Here is a 25,808-nt window from a genome sequence, read left to right on the forward strand (position 1 = left end):
GAGGTTTGCGTCTAGTTACTCCTACCTGAATATCCTCAGGGAATCATTAATGAGCAGCATAACAACGTCGGCTAGCGTGGCTCCTGAGTTAAGCAACAAATAAGTGCACAACAAAGCTAGCTACGCTTTTTTTTTTAGATTTGTCTCTGTCGCTAACAGGACCAAGTGTAACGCCAGCAACAACAAACCATTCTCCTTTACGGCCACAGTCTGGGCCCGATGCCTGCGACGAGACGTAGAGAGCCGGACTCAGCAGGCCCACTTTGGATTTAAATCTGAATACTCACTCAGGTCAAACACTGTTCAGCCTGCATAACTTTTCCAAGCTAGCCCGTTCACTTTTGTTTACAGCCGCTCGTCACATTTGACGTCAGAGGCACTTCCGCTCATGCCTCGAGGTCATTGGATGATGCCGAGGTTGCGGGATGGGACTTTTTGTCAGCCCATTTTAAAGGAGCCGCAGAGCAGGATACGTCATAACAAATTAAGTTTATTTTTATTTTTTTTTTCGGTACTTCAAATTGTAAAGCGAATGTCGTATAAATAAAACGATTGTGTGGCATTTTTATGATTCTGGCGTACAATTAATGAAAACCTTCAAGTTCAGTCTTACACAATTAGACTAAATTAAGACCAATATTTTTTTGACATTAATTTTTTTTTCCATAATTAGGACATTAAATCTTAAAGTTTATATCCAAAGTTAAATGCATTACTTTAAAGCTCCGAGGTTGTGACTTTATCACATAAGTATGTCTTTGAATGTTGATATTTGGACTGAATCTCATAATGATATTGGAAATCAGATGAATGACTTTAATGGTGACAGTTATGAGTTATGACTTTAAAACTCAAATTTTTTTGTTTGGATTCCATTGTGTAAATCTCAAAATTAAAATTTTAGGTCAAATGTCTGACCTGCACTGTCATAACCATAAATTTGAAAGCAATAAATAGGACTTCTTAGCGCTGACTGACAATTATGACATCAAAAGGCAAAATCTTTATTTTAAATCTAAAAATTATGACCAATTTTCATAACTAACCTTGAAAGTAAAAATTATAACACTGCATCTTTTAATTTAGATTTTGAAAGTAAAACTCATAGGTCCTGTATGTTTGTATGTCTTAAAACACTTGTTTATTTTACCTTTAATGATTAGAGCTGAAAAATACATTTAATCACAATTGACTTTGCAATATTAATTTGCACAAATGCAAAAGACTGTTTGAGTGCAATATTTGATAGGGTAATACATTGCTGGTGCTATGAATTAAAACTCTGCAAGTCAGTAATACATTTGCCCACTTGCCTGGATTTTATTGCCCTTTAACCACACATGTGACACAGATCTCAGTGGAGGGCATTGTAATGATAAAAAAGAAATCTGGCTTCATTGCAAAATTCAACAAACTTGTATTGTTTTCCTAATGTGTACATCAGGATTTCAAATTATTTCTGTTTTTAGAATTAAATTTTTTTTTTATTTCACTGAATTGTGTTTTATGTGTCACTTTTATATCCACTCCCCGTCACACATCTTTTGGAAACTGAAAATCAACAGATAAACTCTGCAGCTACAATTAATGCCTTTTGTCATCATTCCTTGAGGATTGCATTTAAAACTACAAAGCATCTCAACATGGAGAAAATGTTCTTCCTTGCAGTTCTCCCTTTTGCGTGATGATTTATACCAGTTATCTTGCTCAAATTCTAATTAAATATGAACAACATCTATGGTGCAAAGAACTAAGCTCACTTATTGTTGATAAGCAGCTTTGTAGCAGAGCTGAATATTTGATTAAAATTATATTGAACCGGCTTTGTAATCAATGCCTCTTTAGCTATGTTAACAAAAAAAAAACAGTAGACAAATTATACTAAAATTACTTTATTACAGCTGATTTCTGTTCAATATCCCTCTGCCAACACAATAAAATGGTAAATACAATACAAACAATATAGTAATGGATCCTATTTGTTTTCTTTTTGTTTTTGTACACAATTTAAATCTACTTTTAGTACTTTACCATCTCTCATGAAGTATCTTCACAACATCTGACATTCAATAAGAAGCTCCACCATCTATACATTTTAATACAGGTTATAAGTTGTAGTGGTAATGTGCCAAAGAATACTGACATCTTCAAAGAAATGCAATCTTTTCATCATTTGTCTGTAACTCCACCATTGCTTAACTGACCCTTTTTTTCTCCTTTCGTTTCTTTATTTCTTTTTAACTTTAACCCCAAAGCCAACAGATCTTTCTGATTCATTTCTAACCAACAGTCCCCCAAGAGGTGAAAACTTGGGAGAGGAAACAGATGCACTGATGTTCGGGTTTGGCGACTCCGGTATAAACAGTGTTTGACCGTAGAAAGAATCCTGTTCAGGTGCCGATTCACAATCCTCTCTATCCCACTTGCTTTCAGTCAGTAGGACATAAAAAAAACTGAGTTATATGAAACAATAAAAAGTATAAAATAAAGTATGGGGTTGTGAGGCGATTTGACTGACGGTAAAGTCGAGACTTAGCCCCATGTGACATTAAAGTGAGTCAAATTGTCCATATAAATGTAAAACTTGGCATGTGAGGTTGGATTGGCTTAACATTCAAACACTTGGTCTTGGCTTTTGACGTGTGGTAAAAACTCCCAATTATTAGTATGTTCGGATTTAAATTTGTTTGACCAGGTATTAAAAGGAAAAAAAAAAAAAAACAATCAGAGGAGAATTGGACACAACTTATTTGGATACAGTAGCAGTAGGCATAAAACAGGTTTTGGGGCCATATATAGCATTATGTTACTTTATATTATGCAAATGTTCTGTGGTGACATATGTACAAAATTTAAACTTCAACCTGATTTAAAAAAAAAAAAAAAAAAAAAAAAAAAAAAAAAAAATCGAGATACCAGCACTTTGTGTTCTCGGATGTAACCGGAAGATGACAAAGAAGAACATTCAAGAGGAGCCAGAATCCTGTTTAATAACAGCTCTGAATCACGCTGGAATGAAGACAAAATGCTTGAAGGTGTGCGGGCAGCACTGGGGGAAAAAACATTGTGCAGCAGTCATGCTCAACTCTCTAAGTGGCATTTAAAGGAGATGACGGTGAACGCTAGAATGACGAATCGAGCCTGGTACCAGGGATATCTTTCAAATAAGCTTCGTCCACGCAAACGAATGAGACTGAAGGAAGGAAAAGGTGGATACTGTTACACGAAGTTAAAATAAACTGAACTTATTCTTCAAGCATGCCTTGAAAGAATAAAAAAAAAAAACGTGGATATCCCCAACTGAGTCACAGATGCACACGGTTACGTTCAATTTGTCAAATTACTCTTGAAGGCATTTGAACCTTAAACTTTATGGAAAATTATCACTAACGAGTTAAAAGGTGCAATGTTGTTAACTAAGAAGTCCTAAAACTGATCTTAGGGCATATGGGATCATTGCCGACCTAAATGTCACGCAAACGTTAAACAAGGTGCTTGAACTTTTTCCAGATTTTGTCATGTTACAACCACAAACTTCCAAAAATATTTCATACAGATTTTATATCTTTTGACCTAAATATAACCTAAAAAAAATTGATATCCACAACCAAATGCCTTCAGAATTCAGCTATTAGGTATAATGCCAGCTGGAAATGTAATCAGAGAAGCGGCCAAAAGGCCCACGGAAACTCTGGAGGAGCGGCACAGCTCAGGTGGGAGAATGTGTCAGGTGATAAGAGGACATTTACGGATCCAGCAGGTGGAAGTGCTATCCCATAAAACCCCAGTAAATGAACTTTGTGGTTGTAATGTGACAAAATGTGAAAAGGGGGTATAGATGCATTTGCAACATGCTGCATCTAAAAACCTACATGCCCTTACCACAGAGAGCTGGGTGACCTGAACTATTACGTCTCTCTACTAACTTAGTGTTTTTTTTAATTCTATTTATTTAGGCCTCCACATTTTATTTTATGTAGTAGTGTTTAAGTTCAGCAGCGCCAAGCCTGTTGTCTTGGTCAAAAACTCCCCGTCTGCACGTGAAATATTTCTCAGCTAACTTTGTTCGGTTGGTTTCACGGAAACTGTCATCTACGGTACACATAATATCTAAAAACACTGTAGCATCCTCACATATTCTGGTCAGTCAGCGTCACGCAAGAAAACAGACTCAAAAAAGGCTGTGAGATTTAGAAAAATGCTTTCACACATATTATACTGTCTATTAACGTCTGAAGGATTCTTGCTGATGCTCCTGAAAAGAAGGGGAAAAAAAAAAAAAAAGATCACAGCACAGGTAAGTCTAACTTTTCGACATGCGTACCAATGAAACATTAATTCACCGGGAGCTTTGAGAAAAGAAGTCAAATATTAATCTTACACTCGTCAAGCTGTATAAAGTGCTTTGAAAAAGGCAGCAGTATTAAAAGGCACTAATAAAAATAAAGATTTGCACTAAGATTGTTTTTGAAGGCTGATAAGTTTCGGAGTTTCAGTGACATTCTCTGCAGAGGTAAAGTTTACCCCTGAAGTACCACTCTCAGGGATTAAAAAAAAAAAAAAAAAAAAAACCCCACCTACATGCAAAAAGTAGCTTTAAATTTGTTTCTCCATTGCATATTTTGTCAATATTTTCTTTTTTTTTTTTTTGCAAAACCATCTGGGAGCGGTGGAAATAAACCCCCAGCTAAAATACCATCTACTCTAGAGACCAGAGGTCAATGAAGAAACTTAAAATATCTGAAACCGAGTTATCAAAGCTTAAAAAAAAAGAAAAAAAAAAAGGCACAGTGTTAGTAGAAGCATACGTCTAAAGCAATTAGGTTTGTTTGGTTCTGTGTTTGTGAAGTTCTGTTTTTGGTTGATCTTTAAGTAATAAGATGGAACAAGAAAAAAAAAAAAAAAAAAGGAGGCGTGGTCTAATTTCTCACAAAAAACCATCGATGAGCGCTACAGCAGGCACTGGTAGACAACAGCAAAGCGTCCCCCAGTTATTCCTCGGGGGTTCTCTACCGTACCACAGGAAAAATTTTGGCCAGTGCATAACTCAACATGAACCGGAAGATTAAAGTGATGATGGTCCTAAACTTAAATCAGTTTAATGCGATTGTTTGAACCTACGTTTTAAACACGTCAAAAGGCTTTAGAGTGGTGTTTTATGTGCAAAATGAGAGCAATGGCTGTGAATAGCACAAACATGTTTTTTTTTTTGTTTTGTTTTTTTAGAAAATATTCTCCACAGAAGAGAACTGTAAATAATAAAAAAAAAAAAAAAAAAAAAAGAGACTTACTTGTCGATACTCATATGCTTTTGTAACATGCATTTCAAAATCTGTATGTGTGCTGATAAACTGCCGTGAGGAAGGGCGGGGTCTTTCCCCCGCCCCTTTTGACCTGAGCAACATTTATTTCACCACACATCCACATCTGTACAAGGGAGACATTTGGGGGGGTAGTGTCACAGGCAGAGACAAAGGACCAGAGCCAAGCCAGTACTCTTTCCTGCTCTTAGATTTTCTATATAAAGTGACTCGATGGCAGACGGGGGGGCCAGGGGCGTTCAAGAGAAGGGGCGATGCGACCCGTTGGATATTTGTGAGGTGACGCTGGAACTCCTGCTCATGCCCCGATCGTCGCGCCCTCCCATCGCCTGCGGGCTGCGAGACAGCAGGGCGTCGCCTTGCGGGTGGCCCCAGGGCGTTTGCACGCCTCCTGCCGGCATGCCTTGCCCCCAGCCGTGCTGCATAGGCGACCCTCCGAGACTGGCGTGATGTTGGTGGTGGCTGCCTCGGTGATTGGAGCCGCGGCTGCCCCAGCGCGGCCCCTGAGAGCTCGAAGAGGGCCGCAGCTGCTGATGCTGCTGACTGTAACCTCCTGGAGCTCCGGGAAAGCTGTTGCTGAGCGCCTCGGGGGAGATGTCGGCCAGCACCATGTTGCTGAAGCCTAGGCGCATGCTCTCGGAGTCGAACGCCTCGACTTCTCTGGCCTGGCGTTCCAGCAGGCTCTGGATGCGCTCTGTGCGTTCGTTTTGTAGGGACTGCATTTCCTCCTCGATCTACAGGAGGCAAAAACGAGAGACAGAACGTTATTCACAGCTAAGAAATGGAGCAGATAACGTAGGCAACTATGATATTTAGAAACTTTATTTAGGAGGTGAGGATTTACTTATATGCTGACCCCACTTTCAATTAGTTTACCTGCAGAATTTACCAGGACATCTGAATAAAAAGTCAGTAATATTAAAACACACTTTATGCTGGTGAAGATTCTCAGTCATCCAGGTCATGGTCATTCCAAAAAAAGTAAAAAAATAATAAAAAACAAAGCAACTGGACTTGTTTTCCGTAGTTGAAGACGTTTCGCTTCCTCTCCAGGAAGCTTTCTCAATTCAAAAAGTCTGGAGTAATGTTAGGCAGTAGTAGCAGTAGCAGTACAAACAATGACTAACACAGTGAAAGTATGATCAGGGTTTCCCGCAGCGCTATCTTGGCGAGGCGGCCGCATCGCCAAACTCACGCTACCGCCTCGCCAACATTCAAAAAAATAAATAAATAAATAAAAAAAATAATAAAAATAATAATAAAAAAACTCGATATGCTTGCATGTTTATTTGACGTTAACACGCGGTTCTTTGTTGCTTTCGCGCGTGCATATAGTGAATGGCAGGGCAAAAACACATGGAGTTCTCGCCGTAAAGCAAGACCGACTCTCGCAGTCTTGCACGAGACTTCTGAGCCTGTGGGTGCTGGCCGAGGGCTCCTGCAATTGCAAGTACATTATTTCCCCCACAGACCACCAGGGCGGCCGAGAAAACCTTTGTTCGACCTGAAATGACTCATTTAATCATCCAAAACGGTATGGAACACATTAATTAACTGAAAAATGTTGCATAGTATGCCTTTACTAACACAGAAAGAGCCTTTGGAAACTCCGCCGTCTAAAGAGCTCTCACTGGTTCTTATTTCCATGTCCACGCTTTAACCCAAATAATAAGTTATAAAATCGATGACGTATGCACTTTGATGTAAACAAACGTTCAAACCTTCTGCTCCAGTAGTCCTCTTCGAAGCGACACCCTTTGTTCCAGGTCGTTCTTCTCACGGTCATGCTGGGCCTCCGTCTGCATCTTGATCTTGCTCTGGTAGGCGTTGAGCAGCTCCAGCTCCTGCTGCAGCTGGATCTGTAACGCCTGGCCCTGAGATTCCTGAGTGGCGTCCAGGCGTAACTACAGACAGGAGTGAACATTAAAAGGTGCAAATGAATAATTAAACAAAGCAAACATTGCCCACCTTGAAACTACCGGACTTACCGCCTGAGAAGAGAGCATTTCGTTGATGGACTGGTCATACTGCTCGGCCAATATGGCAAGTTTGCGTTCGCGCTCCAGCTTCAGCCGTTTCAGGACAGCCTTGTGCTCTGACTTTGGCGTGGTCTCCAACAGGTGGTTCCTCAAGGCTTTATACTGCCGGGTCTGGATCTTACATGTGTCTAGAAACTGCTTTTTGATCTGGAGCTCTTTGGACTTGGAAACAGAAAAAAAAAAACAAGTATTAACTTCACGACATTACAAAATAGTAGATGAGAGAACCTATTCCTTTTGCCAGACACAGAGACAAAAAAAAAAACTGGTTCAGTCAGTCTTAACCGTATAAATGTTGAATACGTTTCAACATTTGGTCAGAAACGAACCTTGAGGCTCTTGGGTTGCTGGCGAACCTCCGTGGCGTGTTTGCGCCGGAGCTCTCTCTCTCTCCTCTTGTTGTAGTCCTGCTGATTGGTGAGCTCCGTCTGATGCTGCAGGCGCGTCAGCTCGGCCCTCGTCTTCTGGATGGTGTTGAGCTGGCGGAACTGAAGCTCCTGCATGGACTCGTGGTGCCGGAGGAGCATGGCATGCTCCAAGTCCTTCTGGGTCTGACGCTTGTTCAACTCCTATCACCAGGTGCACAGAGGAAATGGCGAAAACGACAAACACTTAGTTCCAAAGATGGAAAAAAAAAAAAAAAAAAAGAAAGAGAGATTTTAATTTGTCAACAAGCGTTATGGTGACGCTTTAAGCAGTGCTGACCTCTCGCAAATGCTGCTGTTCGATTTTGTGGCGAGCCATCAAGATCCTCCTTTTGAACCTGCGACACTCCAGCTCCAGGTACTGCCTTTGTCGGCGCTGTAGGTTGGCCTCTTCCGCTGCTTGGAGGTTTTGGAAGTTCTCTTTCTGCTTAGACAACCACTCCTGCTTCTCTTTCTTGGGTGTTGACTGATATTCATTCAGTTCCTAAAAGAAAAAAAAAGAAAAAAAAAAAACACATTTCACTTTCCTAATGAAGCTGAATTTAAGGACTTGATTATTTTTCAATATGTATTGTCAGTACGATGACAGACATTTGTAGGAAAACAGTGCGATGAACTTTCTAACCTCTTTCAGTTTCTCCTTGCGAAGCTTATATTCCTGCTTTTGGGATTCATGGAAGCTGTTCAGCTCTTTTTTCTGCTGACTCTGGATATGTTGTTGAAACTTCTTTTCGTCGTTGTTAAATGTTTTTGCCTAGTGGAAAAAAAACACACCAATGTCAATCTGATCAATGCAAAACAACAGCTAATATAAGAGCATCTGTTCACTACAAAAACAGACTAAACTAAACTAAAAATAAGTTAAAATCTTCTTGAAATTAGTATATTTGTACTTTATTTGAGCAGGTAAATAAGATGATCTGCCAATGGAATAAGATTTTTGCACTTAAAGTAGGAAGAACTAATCTCCATCAACCTACTTCAAGTGCAATATATCTGATTATCTTATTTTAGGGGTAAAATTACTCTTTCCATTGGCAGATAATCTTATTTATCTGCACAAATATGCTCATTTCAAGAAAATTTTAGTTCTGTTTTTACAATGTTGGACTACATTTTATGCAAGCATTCAGAACTTATATTCCAAAGGAACAAGGTATCAAGATATTTATAGGAAATGTTTTTGTTGGGGACTCTGAGATTTAAGGTAGATAAGTAATTGAAAAATAAATACTGCAGAACAGAGGGTGGGGAGCAAAACTATATCGCTAAATATAGCCATCTACTGATTTGCAAATGTCGCACTGGAAAAACACAAACATTCTGCTGTCAAGCAAATTCAAAATACCTGACGTGGATAAAAAAAGAAAAAAAAAATAGAGAGGTTTAGAAGCAGCAGTCAAAAGTTTGTTTCTTACATGAAAACTTTGCTGTTGCCAAGCATAAAAAAAAAGGTTGTGGGGTTCAGGAAGACTATTGGTCATAGTTTCCTTACCTGTAATGTTCTGGATGATGGTAGCAATTTAAAACAACTTAGCAGTCTACAATTTCACTGCAGACCATTGTTAACTTTGGTGTAATTTTGTGTAACCTAACAACGTTCATTCTATGGTTATCGGTTAAATGTTCCTGTGCTTTCTAGGTCTCCTGGTAGTTTAAAAATTATCCAGGCAGACTTTCGATCAGCTGATTCACCAAATGAGCGTACGTCTAACTCGCTTGTTAACCTTCCATAACTGAAGAGATTTACCAAGAACCTCATAGGAAGATATTTTATTTACTATTGGTTAAGAAGACTTTACGTCACAGAACCTCGCTTCAAAAATATCCAAATCAACCCTTTAAGCAGTTGCTTCTGGCGGGAAACAGATCTCAAAGTGAATTCATGCATGTGTTGGAAGCCTACATCTTTCTCCATGGATGCTTGGTGTTTCTTGACCAGCTTCTCCAACTCTTGGGCAAAGTTATTCCTCTGGGTCTCCAGCTCTTTGTCCAGACGGAGCCGGTGCTCATCCACCTCAGTCTTCAGCTTGTTTTCCAGAGCCACCAGTTGTTTCTGATGCTGCCGTCTCATTCGCTTGTAGCCCAGGATCTGCTCTCGTAACTCCGAGTCCTGCTCGTGCTCCTTCATCTGGCGTGTGAGCTGACAAACACAGGAGATTTTAATTATTATTATTATTATTTTGACATAAACATGTTTTATATGTGCAGTTGATATCTCAACTGAGCCTTGTGGCAACACCTTGATCAAAACTAATGAAAAATGTACTATAGCCCCATACCTAAAATCTGCTATGTCAAAGACATGCTACTCTTTTAGAAACTCAGCAATGAGCTAAAAAAAATGCTACTTTTCTTTACATTGTGAATAATTCTGAATTATTTTTAATAAAGTGTTTTTATATAATGGAATGAAAATGAAATGATATAAACTTGGGAGTGATTCACATGCTTGGTAAGAAAACAAACCAGAGGCAAATCAGAAAAGTGCAAATATAACAGCAACAGTCAGCGCTGTAACCCGCATGCCCGTCAGTCTTTCTGAATAAATATCAGTAGATCCACATGATCAGATTACAGCAAACTGCACTGGCTTGTAAAGTCCCAAAATACACAAAGATATTTATGTTACACTTGCGGTAGTTTTCCCTTTTCAAAAAGGTAGGTAAAAATCCACTCTACAACATACATGGCAGCAACAGAGCCTAGGGCTGCAAAAATAATCTATATGATCCATGGAAACCTAATCAGCTGAATTGATCACAGAAGAAAATATGATGCAAAATTAGCAGAAACAGAAACTGAACAGGTCTGCTGCTACATACGTTCGTACAGACCAGATCCACAATTATTTTACTTAATAGCAGCTCAGTTGCCCTAATGCACTAATTAAGACACAGTAAACTGTGTCAATTTAATTTATTATATTTTTTCAGATTTGTTTTAGGAACTTAGGAAAGATTTTTCTTAGTAGTGTTGTGATGGCCTTCGTAGAGCCGTACTGGACACGTCTGTCTGGAGAGAGCAAGACTTACAGAAGATAACAGGAAGGCTGAATAGACAGCAAATGTACCTTTATGGCGATATTAACGACAGTTGGGAATTTAAACTTAATCACGACTTTGTCCTAAATTTAGAGCAACACCCTGGTTTACAGCAACTCCTCTTAAACAGCAGTGTGACTGTGGGCTCAATCGCTCATGCTTTCGTCGCAGCGGTATGTCCCGCCTTAATCCTAAATATTGCAACGTGATTGGCCCGAACCGTTTTTGGTTCGTTCACAAACGGTTGAAGCTGGAGTGGTGCAAGATGGATTCTCGTGTCTTTGTGAACGCACATATACTGCGAGAATTCAGCTCTAGGCAACGTTAATACTATAGCCCAAATAGAAAAATCCAAGAAAAATGATAGTTAGATGCATACCCAGATTTTACAGGTTAAAGAAATGTAAATATTTGGATCCAGAATTTAAGTAAAGATTCCTTTCATTGCAGATGCTCTACAGGTGCATCATCTTCATTCATTTAAATGGGTTAATTCCCACATCCCTAGTAAGGATAGAAGGTATTTTTACCGCTGAAGCTGTGCGTATAGTTGCAAAGTCTTCACGGTTTCGTCTTGGCCTCTGAGTTTGTGCGGGAGGAGATTGTGGCTCTGTTGTGGCTTTGCTGTGAGGCTCCGACTCTTCATTACTCATCTCTGGTTCCTGAACATAAAAAAAAAAGAAGATATTGCATACCAACCAGAATCCAAAATATATATAACAATAACGGTTTTGATGAGCGTAACGACAAAGAAACGCTACAGAGCACTCTTGGGACTTTCAACTTACAGGTTTGAGATTGATCACTGAGCTGTTGGACATCACTGTGCCGCCTCCATCCATGCCCGGCTCGCTCTTGTCGTCGCCCGCATCGGTGAGGCTGTTGACGGAGCTGCTCTGGGAGCTGGCACTGATAGACATGCTGGGTATGGACTGGTTGCTCCCGGTGCTGTTCACCGTGCCCGTCCTACTCACGCTGTTGTCTGTCTCCTACATGCATGACACAGGCGACGATAAAAGGTTACAACAATGGAGGCTAACATTAAATCATACAGCGGTTGACACAACGAAGAGGCGGACCTCGTCTTCGTCTTGTGCTTCAGTTGTGGAGCCGTTGTGGGCTTCCTGAAACAAGATCTTCTTCATCTTACGACTCTGCAGATTGTCTAGTTCCCTCACGGCATCTTTGGTCCGATTTATCAGATCTATTAGCACTGATTCCGGTCGTTCACGCTGGATAAACGCATGCTGGAGACCAGAAATGCAATCAAGGATTAAAGTTGGTAAGTTCTGTCAAGGTTTAAAAAAAAAGAACTGATCACAAAAGCTGTGACATCGCCATTTTAAATCACTCACCTGTAGGAGCTCCTCAGAGTTTGGCCTTTCCTGGGGAAGTTTTTGAAGACAAGAATCTACAAATTTTCGAAAATAATCCGTCCTAAAGTTGAGTGAAAAGAAATACATAAAGCTTAGATTACAGTAGCCTACAGAACATCTTGTTTTTAATGCCACGTCGCAAACAAGATGCTGAATTTCATCGACAATTTTCACTCACCATTCACTAGACTGCAGAGTTGGGCTGTCATTCTGTGCTATGTGGTATAAGGCACTCATCGCGTTCATGTTGAACAGTGGAGGCTTCCTCTCAGCTAGGAACCAGGAAATCAAACCAGTTTAGAAAGAATCCACAATGCAGCTCTTTTTATTGAGGACCAATAAATAAAGGTACAACCATCTGGTTGACTTTTACTCAAAAACACTTTTGTGCAACTAAATCTGCTTTTAATGGATTTGTTATAATTGGCTATATACAGCATACAGGATTTTTATGAAAAAGTTACCCAAATCCTCTTCTTAATGCAAAAAAAATAATAAAAAAATAAATCTAATTTAAAGTTGAGCAACAAATCACAATACAATTTGTGACTTTAGTTTTTTTTCTTTAAATTAATATATTTTTAGCCATTGAGTACTTCCTTGTTCTAAACAGGTTCCTTTGTCATATTGAGACCATACATATAAACAAACAACAACAACAAAGCTCACACAGCACGCTTGGTGCTTTCCACTCCTCTTGAATCCTTCATTTACAAGGTTAAAGGAATGCAGACTAATTACATGCCAATGCATTGAAAGCCTTTATTAGTTATGTATGACCCAAGTCACATCAGTGGCAACAAGGCATGTAAAGTAAAGGCTTCTGCTGTTCCAGGAAACAGCCTAAACGGCATAAAGTTATGTTGACTGACAGCAACAAAACTAAAATACTGAAAAAAAAAGAAGAGCCTTTGGAGTATTGACATACCTAATTCAATGCAGGTTATTCCCAAAGACCAGATGTCCACCTTTCCATCATACTGACCCTCATCCATAGCTAATATGACTTCCGGGGCCATCCTGAGAATAAAACATATGTACCAACATAAGCATGCAAATAAACACGTGAAAAGGTATATAACTGAATATAAACAAGCCAAAAACAGATTAACACATAAATACAGGTGCATCTCAGCGAATTAGATAATCGTTACAAAAATGTTATTTAAAAAGCAATATGATTAAGACTGTAGCATTTGAAGGATTTATTCTTGCTAATTTTGATGATTATGGTTTAGAGTTAATGTGGAGGAGGGCTCTAGCCAAACATAATGAAAAGTTAAGTGGAAGGAAAAACACAAGCACTGCGCAACAGAGCCATTTGAAAGTATGGGGAGATTCACAAGACCCAGAGTCAGTACATAAAGAGCCACTCCCCAAAAAACATATCTGGACCATGGGCTACTACAGTCAATTTCATTATGATAAGCCAATCCTGAACCAGACTGTTATTCAATGGCTGCAATTAAATACTATGAAGTAGGACATTTCTATATATATAAAAAATAAATAAATACAAAATTAATGGTTTATGCAAGCAAGAAACTGAATTTTGGGTGACCTCTCCCGAGCATGCTTGTATCTCGGCCAATGACTAGTGGAAGGATGTATTTATTTTTTTCCTGTTGAATGACTAAATTTAAATTACCTGTAATTTACTGAGATGCAACTGTACATGGCCGTTTACATACCAGTATGGGGTCCCAACAAATGAATTTGCTGGAGAGGCGATGGAGGCTGAGCCAAAGTCAGCTAATTTCACCTGACCCGGTTCTGTCAACAAGATGTTTCCTGCCTTGATGTCACTGCGGAACATACAGAAGGAAATATGTCCGGTTTTCCTGTAATGACAGAAGCCCAAGAGCATTTGCCTGGAAAAGAACTACCCAAACACTCACCGGTGAATCATGTTATTGGAGTGGAGATAAGCCAATCCTTGAAGAGCACCATGAGTAATTGCAGCTATTTCCACTTCTTGCAGGGGTTTCTTGTGAACTGGAAAGTATCAATCCTCAGTAATGATGCAAGTATGAGAAAAAAATGGTAAACTTACAAAGGGGAAACAGAATCGCCACGTAGTGACTGAGTTAACTCACCTTCTAATAAATCTGAAGCTGAGCCTAGACAGTACTCCATTGCCAGCTGTTGACAAATAAAGAGAGTTGTGAACATTTGTTTTTTGCCTTCGTCGCTCAGTTTATGTTCAAAATCTTTTAGCTGCAACTTATAATGCCATGCTATTTTTCTGTTTTTACGTTCGTGCAAGTGTGCAAAATATTTTAGTTTTATTTTATATCTTGGCATATTGTGTTTTGCATCTATACTCCTGCTTGGCTCTGCAGCCAGTCAGCCAGCCAGCATTGACGACAGCCAGCAGGTGAGGTAAACAACTCCGCCACATGGCAGGTGACGCATTAATCCCTCGACAAAACGAATCAACAATGACATTCGTTTGCAACACATTAAACTGTCGGTTTTTATTAATATTCATCAGTTTTATCGACTCGTTGTTGCAGCCCTGAAGTAAATACTTTGTTGCTTTGGGGAAGTTTGAACAAAAATATGAGAGAAAATGTTGTTTTCAAGGCATCTAACTTATTAAAGCACATTGTTTCCCTTTACAGTGTGCACATTCGTTTTAAATACTGGTGATTTTAATATTTACAAAAACACTTGATTATAGCCCCATTTACACTACCCTTGTTAAACCGATCCGAGGCGAGACCAGTCCGAGCTTGGATCAGTTAAACAAGCCGAGCCTCGTTCTGACGACCGTTTACACACCACACTATCTCGGTTCCTTGGTTGCTCCTCGCCTCCTAGTGACGATCTGCGGTACTGCTGCTCTCTGGGATTGAAGGCGGGACAGAGCAAATCAAAACGGCGGCGCCCGTAACATTCAGGATGTTATGGTTGGACAGAGTCGGCTTTTGGGAAGTGGATAAGACAAACGAACGTCTAATAAGGATTTACAGACGCAGGAAACAACGACAGGCGCTGAGGTTCATCACACTGCCAAGCAGAATCATCTCTGGAAACCGTGTGGCACGGTAAGGAAACTAGTATTATTATGAATGTCTGAAATTTGTCTGAACGGAGTGTGAATCGGGACGTGCAGCCAGAAACGCCGGAAAAACCGCGGACAGTCAGCTGACTGTAAGGGGATGACGCGGTCTGCTCATGCGCTCTTCGTTATCAGATAACCGGGACAAAAAAAAAAAAAAAAAAAAAACAGGCCGAGATCTACTCAGGAACTGGTCTGCATTTAGGGCGGTCCGGTTATGTCTAGCTCGGTTCAGTTCAGTCTGCTGACCATTTACACACATGAGTTATCTCAATTACCGAGCTTGGACTGGTCTCGGCTAAAAAAAGTGTAGTGTAAACGGGGTATAAATCTTTTTTCCATGATCAAGCAGCCCTGGTAACGTCTCATTTTCCCAGATTTTTAAACAGAAAACCTTACCCAAGCAGTATGCTCTCGCAGGTAACATCCCTTGTACTCTATGCTGTTAGGGTGTTGTATTTGCTGCAGGAATTTCACCTCCTTGATTATGTCTTGCCATTTCTGTGAAATCACAGCACACAGAGTAAATAAAGAGAAAAATCAGAGGATCGACATAACACTTCATAAAAGATATAAAAGTTTTATCATAAAATTGTTATTATAAAAAAAAGGGGGACATTTTTACCAAGTAATTAGTAAAGAAAACAAAAAAACAATTGTCTTACATTACACTGTATGTAAGGGAACTGACAACACTTTGAAATAAATGTATTGTTTTTGCATGCCATCGTCATGAAATATGATTCCACTGATATCCAAAACCTGAAGCATAACATAACTTTACATTTGCACTGCATGGCAACACATGCACAGTTTTTCATTATTCTGACGGCAACAGAAAGCCCTGGAGTCATATTTCTGTTTATCCACGTTTTGTTAAATAAATTTAAGAATATCTCAGTTTTTAAACACAAACATATTAATTTCAACACAACACTGTTACAGTGTGAACTGCGACAGTTGTTTAGTAAAAAAAATAAAAAGATGCAGCAGCTGAATGTTGATATACTACGAACAGCTGCCTAGAAAAATACAACAGATTTTGTTTATAAGTACATAAAGCAGTTTGTTATTTCTCATGGCATTTGAGCCAAATCACAGAGAGAGAGGTTATTTAAAGTATTTAAATTACATATTAAAGCTTTTACATTTCTGTCCTTTTGTATTTCTGATTGAAAATAAAAAGCCTGAGTCAAAACCCTAAAAAAGCTAAAACAGGATGCTACTTAAGGGCATAACATCAACTGTTAAGTAAGCCAAAACATAAAAAAGCAAATATTTTACGCTGTAAAAACCCTGCGACTATATTCCATAAAATAACTAATTAAGAATAGGTGGTTCATGTAGAAGAACTTCATTAAATGCTGCATCTTTAAAAGGTTGACAGTACTCTTTTCTTTTTAGAAATCTCAGGGGTCAGCTGGGAGAAGATTTTTATATATATTTTTTTAAATCCATTATACCTCATTGGATTGTTTCCCACTGTAGGACATCTTCTTGATGGCCACCACATCATTGGACCGCACATCCCGTGCCTGTAAGATGAGAACACCTAATTGAGTTTAAACATGGCAAATTAACAACTGTCCATTCACGGGAAGAACCAGAAATTTGTGCTTTCAGATTTTACGCTTCATGCAGTATTTGTACATTCTCCACTTTATCTTTATGCATGAACAGATCCACAAAATGCCAAATGCATTGCCTTAACTGGCAAACCAACAGTTTGTTGCTACTGAACCATTATAACGGCAACATCTGATGTTAGCTGACTGTAAAAAAAACAAAAACAAAAAAAAAAAAACACCCAGTTTTGCTTTGAAATACTGATCTTACAAACTCAAACTTAAAAGGCTTTATTAAAAAAACAACAACAACAGGACACTAAATTATGAAAGAAACAAAATTATCAAAAAACTAAAACTAACGACCCAGGAGATTGACGGGTAATTTCCATCTGACTTGGAGTGTGCCTGGAAGGATGGGCCACCATGGGCTTAAATACAGCAGCGTTGTCTCCGATTTAAGCCCGTTTTGCTGTTGTCATGACCCTGATAACTGAGAATTTGCAAAGGCATGACACATAAATAATGTTTTAACCATTTAGAAGCAGTGGAAATATTGTGATGGGAATACTCAGGAATGTTTATAAGCTACTAACAGCCCTCATGTTACATATGTAAATTATATTTTTTTGATAAACATTTGAAGGTTTAATCAACACTAGCTCAAGAATTTTAACACCATGAAGCCAACATCCTGAAAGATAATCTTTAAAAAGCTCACAGACTAAAATACACTGACAACCAGCTCCCTCTTAGAATTGATTCAAATCAGATTTGCCTTTTTAGTTAGCTGGATGAAGACGGTGTTAAAAACGGAAATGAATGCAGATGCTGGATTTTCTGCGATGCCTTTTCTGCAAAAGCTCTAATATCAGACTGAAAAAGACTTGAACCATAATTGTATTTATAAGGATATTTAAAAGTGTAACCTGCTGATTCCAATTTTATTCAATGAACATTTGTAGAAACCTGGTTTTAATTTAACAACAAAATACAAACCATTAAAAAGATGTGCTGTAGGATTTTTGATCAAAGTGGCTGTTAGTTCAACAGAAAAAAATCCCCATCAGAGTATGCTGCTTGTTGATGCATTTATACAGAAATAAAAAGAGGACGTTTTCAGTTTGAGGTGAATAATGATCAAGAAAAAAAAGAAAGAAAAATCTTCTTTTAGAGACGATTAAGGGAAAGTAAGTGGATTTGATCACCGGGTGACTGACTGGTGCATCGTTATGTATCCAGTAAAATACTCACAAAATATACAGCTCCAAAGCTGCCATGTCCAATTTCTTGCAGATCTGTGAAGAGCTTTTCTGGATCCTCTCTGAAGAAGAGTTCTGCGATATCGGGATCCTTCAGGTTCCCCACCCGGCTGTTGTTGGGCATACTGGGGGGTTAGGGGGCAATGCCGCTGTCGCCAGGAACTATCTGGGTCTGGGTCTGCGACAGCGACGAAAAAGCCGCCTGTGACGGCTCATCTGCGGGACAGTGATTTCATGTGTTCAGAGCTACAATAAAAAGGAGAAATAAAGCGGAATGTTAGAGGTTTTTTTTTTCTTCTTAAGATTATGACAGCCTCAAATTTAAAAGCACAATGTGCTTTTAAAATTTGGGGAAAATATGGACAGAGGAATACACACACACACGAGAAAAAGTTTTTCATATAGGTAATATTAGTAAAATGAAGGAATGGCGACATTCATGTTTATGCATCCATTCCGAGCATCGGCTGACAACTTAGAAAAGTTAATCAACGCGCATGTTGCTGGTTTATGAATTTACAGATCAAAAACAGCGGAAGTTCACTGTTTTTAGCATTTGATAAACAGCACAGAAAATTAAATATTTCAGTATTTGAGCTGCCAGTCACCATTCCAAACTGATTAAGGGCAAACTAATAGATTTGTTTCTTTCTTATTAATTATGGAGGAAAACATTAAGCTTAATAAAAAAAACACTCAGATTTTACATATAGTCTAATTTTGTTGTGCATTACCTCATATTATTCTCATTATGGTTCTAATTGCTGTTCAAATGATTTGACTAATATGACACCTTATGACTCATGATCAATAAAAAACAACTCTTAAGCATCCTCGACTCAAAGACTATGAGTGAATTATAAAAAATTGCTTGTCAAAACAACCCCAAAGCAGCTATGACTTGACATACTGTCAGTGCAAAAAACCTCATGGAAGATGGCTCCCATTGTAACTGAAAAAATCTGACACGAAATTATCAAAACTGGCGACGTGGGAAATGAACAGTACCCAACACAAGTAGCAGTTTACGAAAACACAGGTAAGCGTACCCATTAAGCCCAGGCACCATTTAAGCCCATTTGCCAATTTGAAGTCAATTTAAAAAAAAGAGGGGCCCTGTCTAATGCTATTCATTATTTTGTCCAATCACACAATTTCTTAATTATATGTCAGTTTTTATTTGGCACCAATCACATTTGTCAATATTAAATAAGGCCCGCCTACATCCGTGCAGTCTCAAGGAGGCTCAGATAAAGTCGCTTCAAAAACTTTTATTTAACCTTCCAACTGTGTAATAAAATTGTTTGCTGATAAAATCTCAATGGCAGTTTTCTTACTTAGATATGAACACACCTTAGATTAAAGTCTAAACTTTCATTTTAGACTCTAAATGTAGCTTTATGTGAAGTCAGAGAAATAAAGGTTATAAATGTGTCACTTTAGTAAACTCAGCGTCAGCGCACAGACACTGAAGATTTTAACACATTAGAGTAAACTGGGGGAAAAAGCACATTACACATTATATATATATATATATATATATATATATATATATATATATATATATATATATATATATATATATATTTTTTTTTTTTTTTTTTTTTGGAGACATACAAGAAATCACTCAGCTGTTTGACAGCAGTCACATCTAGTTGGAAATTTTTTTCTTTAGTGTGTGCCATTACGCGCTGCACACAGACTACTGGCCTAAAAGAGTGTGTCCCAATTAAATCCTATCCAAAAGTCATGTGAGAGAAGCTGTTCTTAAAACATATCTTGGGGATATATCACAGAGTTGGTGGGATCAGATTGCTTGGTACAGATGTTTGAACCAGACCTAAGTTGTTAGGAGGAAATGGAACTATTTTTACCAAAAGGGAAAGAGAATGAAAAATGTTTCAGTTATGAAAACAGTTCCTGATCGAAAACAGCAAAAATGCCGGAAGAACAGCGTCACACAAACGTGTCCCGACAAGAGAAAACTTTTCAACAACACTAAGTAATTCAACAGTGTTTTCAATTAAAATCTTCCTTATCTTGATCATGATAAGAGCTTGTAAAAAGGGATGATTTTTTTTTTTTTTTTGCTTTTTGGTGCTCGTGATGCCTGTTCAGAAGTTATGTAACTAGAGTTCTTGTGAATAAATCGCTCCCAAAATGTACTATTTGGTAAAAGCCCCCTTTATTCAACAAATAAATAAATAAAAAAATAAAGAAGCACACCTAATTGGAGGTAACCACAAATCCACTGTCGAGTTTTCCATCAAATTCCATTACTTAACCTTTGTAATAACAGCGCTACTAATGTAGACTGTAAAAGATCACTGAGGAAAATTTACTGAGTCCATGCAGCTCAAATGATCAGTTGCAAACAGATGCAGAGCTGACGCTAGAGTCACAAGACTTCTTTCCCGGCCTGAGAGAAACAGCCCCCGGTTCAAGCAGACATCTTTTGTCTCACAACAAAACTGAACAACCCACTATTCTACACAGATGCAGCCACAGCCATGAAATAAAGCCTCATTACCATGCAAGACTGTGCCTCTTTACTGCCATTGTCCTCCATAACATTGGTGCTACTCAATGAGCTTTGTTGTCATATGTCCTGATACATGTTTTTCGACCACAGACACGCGAGGGAAAGAAAAAAAAAAAAAAGTGCCAATAACCGATACCTTCATGAACCAGGACCAGCCTTTCAACCGGCGCTCACAAAACGCTTAAGAATGCGGCAGGACAGGACAGCGAAGCTGGAGGGCTGGAATTCTCAATGTATGCCCTCACTGCGACGCATTTCTCAGCACTTCCTGTTCGCACAGCCCCAGCAAGGTAGGAATGGGCCCTAGTGACAAATCTTGACAAGTTACATCTAGCATCCCTGGTGCAAAAGCAAGAGCAAACATGCGCGGAAATATTTTTACAGCAAAAGGGGGAAACTCTATGGCTAAAGCATGACAGACAAATCTGTTGTCTTGCTTTCAGTTTTGAGTGAGACTTCATTTCTGTCTATAAAAATAATGTTTAAGTACTTATTCGTTAAAAAGAAAATTGAAAATTGATTTAATACACAGTTAAATGGCCTGTGCTGTGTTCAGTTTCCTTAAAAAAAAAAAGGGAAATTGTTTTTATCTTACTTTCCTGATTTAGCTATGAAGTTTTAATCTGGAAAATAATGTGAGCGGAACATATTTTTGTTTCAGACGTCAGAGTTTAGAAAGTGCAAAAATACATTCTTCCGTAGCAAATGTAACATTTAGGTTGAATAAAGAAACCATTTTAAAATCAATACACTGATATCTATTCCGTTCAGTGAAAAAGCTCAACACACTTTCAAGATTGTCGAGCAATTTATGGCAACGTCTATTGTTTTTCTTTATTTTTCTTCAAGAAAACTAGGAGACAAATTACCCCAGAATTTCAGCTTCCACAACACTGTTGCAGTTGTTGCAGTCTTAATTCTGGACCGTAGTGTCATTTGGAAACTCTCATATTGCACTTTACATTCAAATTAGAAGGGGATTAGGATTAAGAATTTGAAATATATATATATATATATACACACACACATATAGGTCTATGACATTTCTAATTTTAGCCTACATACCTTTAGGACCTTCCCTTTAATATTTGAAATTAAACAGATGACTGAGCCACAGCAAAAATAAATAACAAAACAAACACACACACACAGAGAAATGCAGTAAAATTCAGTAACTAAGTCTTACATTTTCCTTTTGGGCTTTGGTAAATACAGCATTATTACTTCTCTGAAAACGGAATATTTAAAAAGTTTGCTGCAGGTGAAGCCCCGGTGAGTTCTTCTGGGGCTTGGCCAGCATCGTGTCTTACCTGGGCGTCAAAAGCCCATGTCACCAGCGACAACTCCCCTCCTTAACAAGTCAGCTATCAGTCTTCACGTTGCTTAGTTTTTCCACCCGTCTTTTGCGTGCCATCAAAAGACACCCCGACACGTTTTAGTAAACCAAGACGTAGATGTAGGCTCTGCTGTGCGCATATAAATCAAACTCCCCAAAAGAGTCCTAACGTTGGTTATAAATATAGCTAGCTCCAAACTTCACGTTAGCCAAGTTACGTGTCACAGGAGGAAGCGGTGTTCAAACTGTGTTAACACCCCGAACGGTTATGTAACTCCACACAACAACAACAACAACAACAAGAAAAAAAAACGTTGATTTAAACCACAGTTCGGTTTTAATCAAGCTAAAGCGGAATAAAAACAACGAGCTAGCGTTTGCTAACTTAGCTTAGCCGGTTAGCTGGAACTCACCCTGCTCTGACAGGCCAGTTCTCGCGGAGCGGCGTGCAGTTAAGAACTGTTCGGGATTATCGGACACTTTCCCAGGCTCATTCCCCCCAGCGCGGCCGATTCGTGAGCTGGATCCCCCCGCGGCCCTCCGCGCTGTCAGCCCACTTCGCCGAGTGCGCGAGTGAAGTTTCCTGGAGAATAAAAATGCCCACCCTTGAAGTAAACTGGGGGTGCCACAGCGGCCAGCTCCCACTCCCAGCCAAGCTCCAAAGATGGCTGCCGAGCGCTCCGCCGCCGCCTCTCTTGGAGAAAAATACGCTGGGGGAGACTGCGAGAAACGCTCAAACAACGCCAAAAAAAAAAAAAAAAAAAAAACTCCCGCACACCAGGTTGTGGGACGATTTACGAAGTTGTTCGGCCAACGGGACGTTTAGCTCGCTGACACCTGGATTATGAAGTTATGTGAAGGTCTTCTCTTCGACATGCAGTTCCGCCCTGCCTGTTGCAATAAACTCTCCCTGACCCAGGAACATCCAGAGGCGGAAACTCTAGAGCCCAATACAAAAACACCAGACCTTTAAAGGTTTGCCTTTTAAACACAACGCTTTAAAAGACCCCGAGTAGTAAAGCAATATCCCCCATGTCAACAAAAGTATGTATTTGTTGGAACAGCTTGTAGCCACTGATTTACCTAATATCAATATAAATATTGTTTATATTTGGATAATTACACCTTAGCCCTGTTGTGCATAAGTTGTGAGGACATTTCCCCCCAGTGTCATCATGAAAACAAAGTCTGAAATACAGTTCTTCAAGCGCCATGTGGGTAGACAACATGGGTTTAGATTTTAAAATCTGCAATGTTGAAACCAGAGGTTTACATAATGCAGGTGAAATCACAACATTTCACTTACACCAAGGCAAAACAACTCAACCACACGGCTTCTTTGTGGGCCATGTGGAAAAAACAAAAATAAATCAGACAAGATATGCGCAAGAGAATGGTGGACCTACAAGTCTGGTTCATTCTTGGGTACAGTTTATACTCTAAGGTGCCACAGTTCGAACAAAAATACACAGTTATAAACGGCATGGGGATATCAAGCCATCATAACAGTGAGGAAGGGTTCTGTGTCCCAGAGATGTCCGTGTCTTGGGGCAAAATGTGCACAACCCCATCCCAAGAGCCAAAGACCATTTCAAGATGAGAAGAGTGTGTTATGCAGTCAAACAATGAAGTCCTATACTGATCTGACTATATCAATTTTGGACCAAAATTCCATCAAAAACATTGTCAGAAATTGTGGAAGGATACCCTAAACTTTTGATCAAAGTCAGACAGTTCAAAGGCAATCCTAACAAATACTAACATGATGTATGTAGACCTCTAAATAAAAAAAGTAAGGTTTTACAAAAAAAAAAAAAATTTTTTGGCACCTACCGATAATACATTATTTTTGTAATCCTAATTGAAGGAAAAAAGGTTAATTTTTACACTGTACATGTATGGTTTCATGTGAGAAACAACTATATCATACTGTATTGAATGAGAAGTAAACAAATAAAATACTTTAAACTGTTTGAATAGCATGTCCACATATACAGTTTTCTCAAAAAAAAGTTCTGTGTGATGTTCTTGACTCTTTAGACACTCCTATATCAGGAACGCTTTAAAACAAAACAGCAAAAAAAAAAAAAAGACCAATGGCCAGTGACACATCTACCTGAGTTCAAAAATCTTTCTTAACAGCTAATGTGCTGCTCTAAAACAGGTTATTTTTTAGCTTACATAGGCCTACAGCTTATCTGATATTTTGCTTGCTTTTGTCTGTGATCTCTGTCAGATGGCAAATCATACACTTCTTACACAGATTTAAGTACTTCATTAGCCTAGAAGGAGTGACTGGGACACATTAGATGTAATTATGGTGGACATAGCCACTTTCAATAGCCTCATATTCATTTGACTGTGATCACACTTCCAATATCCCACCTGTAGGTCTCTCTTGCACTCAACCGTATCCAATAAAAAGACTCCAAACTGAGACTAACCTGCTGCAAACATTCTTTTGATTACAGAAAACTGTAACGAAAACCAGTTTATATTTGCAGATACAGTTACTGCTTTTGAAATATCCCCACGAATGTAATTCTATGTGGTAAAAATGTGGTAAACTACCAGTTATGTGTGATGTAACTACATTTAAATAGACAGATTATTAATCAAATTTCTCCCAAGATAAAAAAACTCAACATTTAACAATAAAATTATTGCTTATACTAAATTTGAACTGTACTTGTACTTAATTGTAAATTGATGTTACCAATATGTTTATCAATGAGTGTTTCACACAGCGGAAGGCTGTTTTTTTTGCATGTACACTAGCTGGCCAGTAGATGGCAGTACAGGAGTGACACACTAGAGACCACGGGGAGTGGCTTATATCCAAGTTTACCATTACTAACTTGAAACATTTGACAAGAGCAGTTTTTGAAAAGTTAAAGAGAAGGGTTAGATTTAGATGTAAAATTTAACTCCACTTTCTTTAAAATGTGTTACCGGGAAATGTGTATATTTTCATGTGTATAATTACATTTTGGATGCAATTTGATTAGGTAATTTTACAGGCAAAAATAGATTGGAAATAAACAGATGACATAAACAACTGATTTAGAAATGTTTTTCTTTTTGTGAATGTTAACATTTCAACAGCAATATCGTTGTTGTATAAATGTGGCACAGAAGTGGATTGGGACTTGAAGGCTGCTAGTCATTTATGCCTGGTCATGATTACCAAGAAAGGAATACAGTGATACAACATTAGTCTCGGGGATCAGCTACCTAAAAAACAGACCACAGTTTGTGAGACTGAAGGGTGGCGTATCTATCCAGGTAGTCAGCAGCACAGGAGCACCACAGGGGACTGTACTCTCTCCATTCCTTCAGATTTCCAGTAATCCTGTCATCTGCAGAAATACTCAGATGCTCTGCAGTTGTGGCGCATATCAGAGACGCACAAGAAGCCGAGTGCAGGGAGTTTGTGAACGCTGCGTATTAAACAAAGAAAATTATTTTAGATTTCAGAAGAAACAGATATCGGCCAAGCACAATTTCCTTCATGGGAGAAGTGGAGGTGGAGAGTGAGTGTAAATACCTCTGTGTTCACTTGGACAACAGAGCCTGGAGATAACTGTGAAGCCGTCTACAAGAAAGGACAAAGTGTGTCTTTAGGAAGCTGGGGTCCTTTGGTATTTGGAGCAAGATGCTGCATATTTTATAAGTCGGTTGTGGAGAGTGAGCTCCTCTGCCAATATCTGTTGGGGCAATTGACTTAAAGAAGCTCACCCAGCTAGATGGCTCTATTCTGGAGACTCATCCAGAACCTCTGGGAGATGATAGTGCAAAGAAGGATTCTTCATAAGATGAAAAGCAGAATGTACA

The 25,808-nt window shown here is 38.8% G+C and overlaps 1 protein-coding gene across 2 annotated transcripts; it reads right to left on the reverse strand.

Annotated features, from left to right (window-relative positions):
* Positions 1-1,876: 1,876 nt before the first annotated feature.
* On the reverse strand, positions 1,877-22,895 carry taok1a (TAO kinase 1a). Of its 2 annotated transcripts, none has more exons than XM_021322602.2 (20): positions 22,579-22,895; positions 18,089-18,342; positions 16,733-16,804; positions 15,669-15,770; positions 14,302-14,347; positions 14,104-14,200; positions 13,897-14,010; positions 13,134-13,225; positions 12,384-12,477; positions 12,185-12,266; positions 11,909-12,076; positions 11,618-11,818; positions 11,360-11,491; positions 9,692-9,928; positions 8,411-8,539; positions 8,066-8,269; positions 7,690-7,929; positions 7,310-7,522; positions 7,043-7,225; positions 1,877-6,055 (listed from the first exon to the last, which is right to left on the reverse strand). In XM_021322602.2, the coding sequence occupies exons 2-20, from the start codon at positions 18,218-18,220 to the stop codon at positions 5,561-5,563; spliced, it is 3,033 nt and encodes a 1,010-aa protein (XP_021178277.2). In that variant the 5' UTR covers positions 18,221-18,342; positions 22,579-22,895; the 3' UTR covers positions 1,877-5,560. The 2 variants fall into 2 exon arrangements, with proteins under 2 accessions (XP_021178277.2, XP_012730020.2); XM_012874566.3 differs by having other exon boundaries at positions 22,388-22,895.
* Between the last annotated feature and the right edge of the window lie 2,913 nt (positions 22,896-25,808).

Source organism: Fundulus heteroclitus, chromosome 18, assembly GCF_011125445.2.
Source record: "Fundulus heteroclitus isolate FHET01 chromosome 18, MU-UCD_Fhet_4.1, whole genome shotgun sequence".
Classification (NCBI taxonomy): domain Eukaryota; kingdom Metazoa; phylum Chordata; class Actinopteri; order Cyprinodontiformes; family Fundulidae; genus Fundulus; species Fundulus heteroclitus.

What these genes read in the sequence shown, in the direction of transcription:
- taok1a (XM_021322602.2), bottom strand. Translation starts at nt 18,220, where the DNA reads ATGCCCAACAACAGCCGGGTGGGGAACCTGAAGGATCCCGATATCGCA. An exon ending in AATAACCTGCATTGAATTAG is followed by an intron (nt 12,478 to 13,133) that starts GTATGTCAATAC and finishes CCTGGTTCCTAG; the next exon opens with CTGAGAGGAAGCCTCCACTG. An exon ending in CAGTGATCAATCTCAAACCT is followed by an intron (nt 11,492 to 11,617) that starts GTAAGTTGAAAG and finishes TTTTATGTTCAG; the next exon opens with GAACCAGAGATGAGTAATGA.